Source organism: Rousettus aegyptiacus, unplaced genomic scaffold, assembly GCF_014176215.1.
Source record: "Rousettus aegyptiacus isolate mRouAeg1 unplaced genomic scaffold, mRouAeg1.p scaffold_m13_p_2, whole genome shotgun sequence".
Classification (NCBI taxonomy): domain Eukaryota; kingdom Metazoa; phylum Chordata; class Mammalia; order Chiroptera; family Pteropodidae; genus Rousettus; species Rousettus aegyptiacus.
In genome coordinates, this window is record NW_023416295.1 from 126,247,212 (window position 1) to 126,256,547 (window position 9,336).

The 9,336-nt window shown below is 42.8% G+C and overlaps 1 protein-coding gene across 1 annotated transcript; it reads right to left on the reverse strand.

Moving 5' to 3' along the window:
• Nucleotides 1-1,414: 1,414 nt before the first annotated feature.
• On the reverse strand, nt 1,415-9,319 carry PA2G4 (proliferation-associated 2G4). Its single transcript, XM_016165788.2, has 13 exons — nt 9,031-9,319; nt 7,080-7,208; nt 6,713-6,818; nt 6,549-6,618; nt 6,206-6,298; nt 4,395-4,458; nt 4,065-4,143; nt 3,845-3,923; nt 3,620-3,753; nt 3,197-3,291; nt 2,951-3,078; nt 2,744-2,797; nt 1,415-2,528 (listed from the first exon to the last, which is right to left on the reverse strand). The coding sequence occupies exons 1-13, from the start codon at nt 9,116-9,118 to the stop codon at nt 2,463-2,465; spliced, it is 1,185 nt and encodes a 394-aa protein (XP_016021274.1). The 5' UTR covers nt 9,119-9,319; the 3' UTR covers nt 1,415-2,462.
• Between the last annotated feature and the right edge of the window lie 17 nt (nt 9,320-9,336).

Consider the following 9,336-nt stretch of genomic DNA (forward strand, 5'->3'; position numbering starts at 1 on the left):
GGGTGTGACAATGGCTTCCGGCCCCCGAAGGTATCTAGTGACTTAGTTCTCTTGGAAGTGTTTTGTATTTTAGTTACAAAATTCTTCGTCTCCAGTTTTATCATAAGGATACTGTATTATTTAACGAGAGCATCTATTTCCTATATGGGACCTAAAGTGCCGCCGAGGAAAGGATAAGGACTTCCGCCTTCCCTCTCATTGCTTCATGGGAATTGCAGTTTCCCGGCGACACCCTCCATTTTATTATGAATAAGTGCAGAGTGTACAAAAGTTCCTAATTTGTTTTACTTGTTTGACTTATTTTCTAAACTAAATTGCTGCAGAGAGAATCGATCTCGGAACCTCCAAAGGGCCTAAGGTCTCAGAATGTGGGAGGCTGTAAAATTGGGGAGTCAAGAAAGCTGTCACACTACAAAAATAACCTGTCACTTGAAACTTCTTCCGAGCCAACTGTGTGTGGTCTTTCCACACAATGCCTGAGGTAGAATGTCACTAGACTCATGGCCACAAATGCATCTTGTTCAGAAAATACTTCAGTAATTCTCTAAACCTGGGGGTAAAAATCAAACCAATGGAGAGGGGGGAGATCCGCTTTCTTTTCTTGGGCAAGAATGTCATCTCGTGTTAGGGTAATCTGCTAGTCCCAGGGTATAGCCAGGTCAGAAACACCTGGTAAACAGATATCCAAAGATTTGGCTATAGTTAATGAGTTATGAGGGATGGAAAAGAATTCTTAACCATAGATTTCACCTTTGATGCTGTAAGATTTGATTGTAATCCTTCCTCTGTGGTTTATAACATTTGCAATAACATGTCACCCTTTACTTTTATTAAAACGAGGTTTGTGAAGCTTCAGGTTAGGGCTTAAGGAGTTCTAGTATTTTCATCAGAATAGTTTTTCAAAACAAAACACAACACAAAACCCTGTAATTATTTTACATCAAGTTCACCAGGATTTCACGTTGATTGCCGGCTAGCCTATAAGCTTTTATGTAAAACCCTGTTTTTGTTCACTGTATTTCAGGTCAGCATGCCTCATATGTAAAATACTCAAATCTAATATTTATCTTAGGCTGGTACTGAAAAATTGCATTAACACTAAAGGTATTCTTCTTGGCTTCCTAAATCAAGACAAACACTTGTATAGTTTTATTTTTTGCAGTACACATTAAATGTGTTAGTTCTGACCAAAGTGTCAGCAGCAAGGTTTTTACTTTAGAAAAATTAAACTCTCATAGAAAATTTCCTCTATCTAATTTCAGAGACTCTAGGACTTATTTATGTCTTTGAGTTGGGAAGAATTCCTTGTTTTAAAAAAGCAGAATATGGCAACACAGAAAAACAGTTCTAAGCAATCATCACTTCACCGGCCATTTTCCCACTCCCATCAAATAAGAACAGCAAAGGCACAGGATTGAGTAAATCCAAATTTATTTTAACGCCGTCATTTTCAATGTGTTTAAAAACCTCTTAAGTTAGCAGGAGCCCTAGTTCCCTGGGACTGCATGCTAGAGGTGCTGAAATTCATCACCGTCACCATTCCCTCCAAACCCCTAGAAATCCATTCAAGTCCACAGCTTCAGAAAGCCAGTTGTCTTCCAGTCAGTTGGCTCCTCTGGTTCCTGGTCTTTCTTTCAAGGGAGGGGGTCAAAATATTTCAAACAGAAGAAAACCACAGTTGAGCTTCCAGCTCAGATTTGCAAGATGGAGCAAGGGAATAACCCCATTGACTCCAAAGAAATGGACAAGGTTGAAATAAACTCCTCCTTTACTAGGATTTTTTTTTGGTGTGTGTGTGTGGGGGGGGGGGGGGTTCCTGCAGAACAAAAATGACTAAAAAGATTTATAAATGAGGCTCCAATTCATAGATGAAAAATCCCTTAATCAGCTCCTAAAAATGGGAGTGGCCTTACCAAGACAGCCTGGATCAGAAAAGGAATCTGCTACATATGAATAAAAACAATCTGAAGAACAGCTCCTCTCTATTTTGAGGCCAGATAGAATACTTCGGGAGAGTAGGAAAAGTGAGGAACAAGCCCCAACAGATGGGAAAATGCTGACATTGAAGTGTATAAAAAATTCCAGGTGAATTTTTAGTGGTGGTGGCCACTTTAGCCTCCTCCTTGTAGTAGGGTCATAAACCTTGACCAAGCAGAGTGGTAGAAAAAAGGCTAGAAAGAGGGGCTTGAAGACGATGGATTTTTGACTCCTGATTTTATTATTCAATTTCTTTTCTATTTAAGTAGTCTTCGGTAGCTGGGAAGCCTGGCCTCCCAAGACCAGAGTCAGTTGGAGCTCGTTGTTGTTGGAAGGGGGTTGGGTTGGGGGCCTGGGATGGGGCAGGGAGACCCCCGCTCTGCTGGTGGTCCTGGGTGGAGAAGACGAACTGCACTTCACAGAGCCTGGGGTGTGGTAGGAAGGGGATGAGGCAGGAGCGGCAAGCTGGGGAGATGGGAACCACCTCAGTCCCCAGCTTCATTCTCTTCTAATGTTTCGCCACTGGTGGCATTCTCTGCAGTCTTGGAGGCCTATATTCATAGAAAGAGGGAGAAGACTTGTCAGTTTCCAATACCTTGGAGTAGTATCTGGGGGACCAAGGACAAATATATCCTAATTCTCTACGTCGGAGCTGAGAAGGGGGGAAATAATGACATACAGAAATCTGTACCCAGCTACGACCCAGAAAAGTGGAAGAAAGAAAGATCAGGTTCACCCTGCCAAAGGAAGGATGATGGCAACGGACCTTCTTTTTTTTCTTTTTCTGGGTTTTCCGACTTGCAGAACTCTGAAGGAGGGCCTAGAAAATAGGAAGAAGAAAAACAAATTTTGAGGAATGTGGAGAAAACAGTCTTACTCTCAATATTGTACTTCTTTTCAGGACTTTGCTGACATTTAGTCCTCGCTCCCAGGGCAGGTGCCACATGCTCACCACTTTCCATCTCGTGCTCACCTTTAGCTCTGCATCCTGGACCTCCATCTCAGACTTGTAAAGGTCAGGCTCGAAGGGACCACTGGTTATCCGCATGGGGCCATTGGGCATGAGCAGAACTGTAAATTTAAACTGGGCAACAAATTCACCTATGGGAGAGAGAAGTGATTTGATAAAATGTTCCCCTGCCATACTCTTCTGTAAGCTATAGGGAGGAAGGAGGGGACCATATAACCAAGTACTCTAAAGTCACTTTTTAGAACTCACCCTCCTTCTCATAGAGAACATTAAATGGTTGCAGCAGTTCATGTTTGGCACACTCCACCACACCCATCCGGGCCTTCTTCTCATCTTCAAATGCTCTGGATAGGGAAAGACAAATTAAGGTATCCTTAACTCCCTATCATATCTTACCATTTGGCTAGTGTTTTCTTTTTCTTCTCTTTTTAAATTTTCACTCATGTTTTTAAACAGGTCCTACCCCAGGCAGAAATCATGCTTAGGATTGCTTTTACCTTCCCTTCAAAAAGGAGATGGGGAGAATAAGACAGCGCATGCATGCAGGCTACAGCTACAAGTTGGGGCAGGAGGGGAGAGGGAAAGAAGGGTGGAGGAGGGAAGAGTTTTCTTGGGTGTGTGGTCTATGAATCAGAGTGATTCCAAGTTTTGTCCTTGCTAAGTGCAGTATACCTTAAAGTAAACGGCATGGCATCAAAACGCCTTTCGACCTCACTGAAGAAGGCACGTGAGGTTTTCATTTTTAGGCCATATTGTTTAGAAGGATCTCGTTTGTAAATGGTGGTTCTCTGTCCTGCATCCTTGGCCTAAAAGAGTAAGTTAGGTCACATTTGTTTAGGTGCTCCTGAACACACCCTCAGTCTCACTTCTTTGCTAGCTCTGGTAAACTCTCCTCACCTTGCCCTCTCCCGAGCTGACGAGGACATCCACAGCATATACTTCGTGTACCTCGAATTCAGCTTTCTCGTGGTCCTTCCTAAAAAGAATAGAAAGGGAACCATAAAGAGTAAAAAGTAGTTCCTGGAATAGAAGGTAATAAGATTACGCTGGAAATATGCAAGACAAAATTCATGACTAGTCTGGAATGGTGGAAAACAAGAGTGGAACTGACACCTACTTCTGCTGGTCTGTGGGATTCTGGATAATGGTTTTTTCCCCATCGATGACATGCTGCTTCAATTGGTGTGACAGCATACCTGTACAAAAGACACAGCTTATGGTACCAGACATCTAGAATCCCAAAAGGTTTCCAAATCCACCCACTTAAGTAGTTTGATGGGGAAGGCAATAAGAGAAAAAAAAATTGCCTGGCTATGGAAACCCAGGGCACTAATATTTTTGGCTTAGACTGTTCTAGAGCCAGGAATGATCCTCAAAGGAGTAAAATCCTTAATTCTGCTAAATTACTCATACTTAAAACCCTCAACCCTGGTATCTGAGGTCTCACCTTCTATTGGTGTGCAATTAAATGAGTGAGCAACTTTGTTCCAGGCTTCTGTCACTTGTGTGTTCTAGAAGTACAAGATCAAATAAAAGGTGAGATACTAGGGGCTAATAAGTTCTCTACCATGAGAATAAGAAGCATAAAATAATGGGGAGCTCTAATATCTTCCATCAAGTATAATAATTCTCATTGATTGTTAATGTCACAGCCCTATCATCCCTATAAACTTAAACATACCTAACATTTGCATATCCTTTTACAAACTTTCACAAACATGGTCTAATTAGACAATTATGGAAGGTAAATAGGGCAGATCTATATTACAGTCTAGAAGATGAGGAAACTAAGGCTCAGAAAGGTTAAATATGCCAAAAGTTAAACCAATTAACTGAAAAAAACCTGGTATAAACTGTTTTGTGACGGTAAGTTCAGTGTTTATTCCATTATATCAGGCATTCTAACCTGGTAAGTTACAGCAAACTCATTTTCCCCTTATCTCTTTCAAACATTACCTGATTCTCACCTAACCTAGCTCTTAGACAAAAAGTGAACAACTAATCACAGCTAATATCACTAAACTATGTGCTAGGTACTATGATAATCACTTTACATATATCACCTCAATCATCACAACAGCCCTGTGAGAATAAGGCACAATTTTACTTTTCTGATTTTACAGATGAGGAGATTTGAACTTAGTTATTTTTAAATAGTAAGAGGTGGCAATAGGGTAAGAACCCAGCAAGTCTGATGTCACAGCTATTCAATAGCCAATAGACAACACTTCCTTCCAATGAAGATACACAATAAAATAATCAACATGCAAAATAATAATAGTTAACAGGTGTTTACTATGTGCCAGGCACTGTTCAAAGTGTTTATAACAGCTCTATGAAGTAGGTATCATTAAAGAAAACTTCACAGGGATGTAAAGTACAGCACAGGGAACAGTTAATAACATTGTAATAACTGTGTATAGTGCTGAGTGGGTACTAGATATTCAGGGGGATTACTTCGTAAAATTATAAAAGTCTAACCACTGTGCTTTCAGGATACTCGAAACTAGTATAAAATATTGAATATCAATTTAATTGAAAAAGTTTAAAACAAATAAAATAAATGTGAGGCTCTTGGCACATGGGGGAAAAAAGAAAACTAAGAGGTTTAAGTGAAAATGATACAATTAAGTACAATGGGATGAAGTATAAATTGATTAAAAGTGTGAACAAGAGAGCACAGAAAGGCAGCAAGACAATACTTTTAGTACTGAACAGGTCTCTGAAAATTTGTTAGAGAAATGTCTCTCTGATAGTCTAATACTCCAAATTGTATTAATTCATGAAAAGTTTACGATCCCTGGGCTTTCCCAATATTGTCTTGCAAGGTATAGAACTTTTGGCACCTCTTTACCACCAGTTTACTAGTACTATTATTATCTTATAACCTTTTAAAATTGAGTTTTAAAATGTATCTGTGTTTTATTGTAAGCCATCTACCCCAAAGTATTTTTGGGGAAAGACACACATCCAAAATACAAGAAAGGAAAGATTGTAGGCCCCATGTATCCCTACACACCTAGCATGGAATTGTCTATAGTAGGCATTTGAGGTTAACTGCTGTTTAGTATTGAGCTCTTTAGTTTCTGCCTCTTCTTTTACAGAAATCCCATCAGAAGAAGTAGCTAATTTTAAACAGCTGTTTGCTTTACAGGGAGGGGGGCTGTGAGAGAAGTTGGCAGTTCAATACAAAATTGCTGCAGATGCCTAGTGCAACTCTGTCTCTATCATGATTTGGACTTAAACTAAACGGCTTACCTGGTTTCCAGGTTTGACCAGGCGTAGCGCAGCTTCAGCACAAAGGTGAGCTGCCTTAATGACATCTGCTTTTCTCCCTGTTACTTGAGTCCCCTGTAGATAAGGATATGCAATCAGTGCCTTCCTGGAAAGCTCTTTAACTCGGTTGATTATTCAGTTAATATTGTTGTGCCCATTATGTAAGGCTAGCCAATGAGCAGGAGAGAAAACACCCATTTTCCTTTTATTTCTCTAGAGACTCTCTCAAAACTTACGTGGTGGTAGGGAGTAGGGATAAGAAGCAAGAAGCAGTGCACCTTCCTCTATCCCCCACAGGCTGAAGAGTTCAAAGCAGCCCACCTACCTGAGCTACATCAACCACAAAAGTGTGGGCCACATTAGCAATGAAACCATCCACATGGACCCCAAGGTCACTGAAAAGCAAGAGCAGAGAACATGAGCATTAGCAACTGAGACTATGGAAATGCTTAGGAAAAAGACAAGTACTCTAAAATGGTTTAAGCTTACATTTTTACCAAGTCACCTTCCTTGAGAATATAGTCCTGGTCGCTCTTCAAAGGGGAGAAGTGACATACACAGTTATTTACTGAAATGCTGGTGGGAAAGGCAATACCTGTAAAGAGAGAATCATCGGCCTTACTGCCTTGCTCTCTCTCTTGGAGCCCTGTTGCCCCTCAGAAATATGGATCCATTTTTTTCAAGGTCTTGCCTTAGTTCAGTCAGTTTGGACTGAGTAGGAAACTGCTTGTAACCAACTTGCCATTACAAATTTCCAAATATCTCAACCAGAGGTAGGGTGAGGGTTGCATCATTATGACAAACAGGACTGAATAAGGGCCAATCTTGGGAAATTAGTGGGAAATTGATTTTTTACCTTTCTTCATTTCTTTTTCTTTCTTGAAAATTTTCCCCGTCTCTTCCATAATCATGGCATCACCTTTCTCACATAGGCTCAGTACTGACACACCTGAGCAGGATGCTTCCACCAAAGACCGAAGTACCCCTGGGGATGGAATTCCACCGTCAATCCTGCATGTGATGTCTAAGTTACAATCCAAGCAATTCCTAGAAGTTGTACCCAGGATTTCTAATATTCCCTAGTGCCACTGTCCTAAGGCTAAATAAAAGGAACAAAATTTGCCTCTTAGAATGTACCTACCTATAATCTCTAAATTTCTACCTTTCTTTCTTAAAGTTAACACTCTCTTCCCTTCCTTATACAATTTTACAACTGGGTATACACTAATCTGTCTCCCCAGACAAGGGAGACTTCCCCAAAATGACACCTGTGGTATGACACGGCAGAATTATGAACTTTAAGAGGGTCCTCACCAAGGTACTCCATGAAATGCAAAGCAGACTAAAAGAAATTTATAGGCGTCGGGGACAACAGGAAGGTAGGCACAGAATTACTGACTCAAAGTTGATGCATGATGAAATGCTACCTTTTCCCTTCTCAGACACCCCAATTAGCTGTTACTAATTCAATTTATGTAGACTTACTTCCTCACAATTGTAGAAGCCAACAAGACTTAATCTAAGGTCCCTGGACTCCAGCAGGCTCATGGTTTATAGCTTTTAGCAGATCACAAAGTTATGTGAACCAAAAGAGTTTCAAGGTGGTATCTGTGATCACAAGTGCATCAGAAATTACAAATTGCAAGAGGAAAAAATTTTTGATTCAAACCACTAATACCAAATGTAAAAATGTACCAAAACTGGAGGTATTAACTAAATGTTCATTATGTTATAAAGCATTTCCATGGCCCATCCTGAACTTCATATTTGATTTCTGTGATCTAAGTTTTAGTGACTCTTTGGAAACCTGAAACTCAGGTTTTCAGCCATAGGACCAGAAACATCCTAAGTACCCCTCTTTACCGGTCAAAGCCATTTAAAGCTCAACACAAGCACTTTCTGTCCTCCTGACTAGGTTTTGAATTAGAAATAGAGAGTACTGAAAGTGAGACATCTGCCTAGAGTAGCAGGCAGCTGCAGAGAAAGTCAGGGCGGTTCTAATAAAGATCACTTCTGAGATCCTAACATCAATCCCCAAGCCCTTTCCAGTACTATTCACAAGTTTGCCTAGTTGGGGTGAGGACCTGAAAAACACTCCTAGAGTTGTCAAACCGCTGACATCAAATCTGAAAACTAAGGCTATCTTCACAGATTGAAGGTAGCAATGAATAACTTCACGAAAACACGGATATATCTCCAAGGGGGTGTGAGGAGCTCCAGGGGTGCCCTTCAACGGTCACTGAGCTGGCCAAGAGTAGAAGGGGGCCCCCACCAGAGAAAGAGTTGAAGAACGATAGACTTCAGCAAAGCACGTGGTAGGAAAGCTGGTGTCAGGGACCGTAGCGGAGGAAGGCAGCTGACGATCCACACAGGGACCCGGTAACACGTGCCGGCTCGGCTCCTGACTCCGGGAGCCTCAACAAAATAGAGGGGCGCTTCCGTCGCAAACATCTGGGTGCTTCCTTTTCAAGCTGGCCTCGCCGCTGCCAGAATTAAAGGAGGCGAAAATCCGGAGATGCGCCTTGCCTCCTTACCAACCGCCTAGGGTTAGCGCCGGTCAGGGATCCTGCTCACCTCTTCCCCGTCGCCGGCCCGCACCTCCAGTCTCCAACCCAGGCCTGGACGCTCGGGTCCCAGGAGCGACACGGACTCTTCCCTCCACGCCACACACGAGAGGACCAGCGCGGGGCCCTGAGTAGCTCATTCCGTATGACCCACCACTCCAGCCCCTCCAGGGCCAGCCCAGTACCATCCCCCTTGCCTCTCCCTCTCAGCCTAGAACCTCGGACTGCTGAGGCCGCACTCACGGTTGGCGATGTCGCCCCCCATCTTATACTTGGTCACGACCAGGTCCTCGGCGATAGTTTGCTCCTGCTGCTCGTCCTCGCCCGACATCTTCCCGCCACCACCGCTACTGCAGCCTCGTTCCCCTGAGCCGCCGCCTCTGTCTCCCTTCCCAGTCACAGGTTGTGGCCAGAGCCCCTTCGATCCGCGAGGACAGCGCGAGCAAAAGCGCGAGCAAGCAAGAGAGCGAGCGGGCGGGCGAGAGCGAGAAGCTGCGAGCGCGCGGGCTGAGGCGCAGGGCACGCCGGGACACTGAGTCCTCTCCTCTG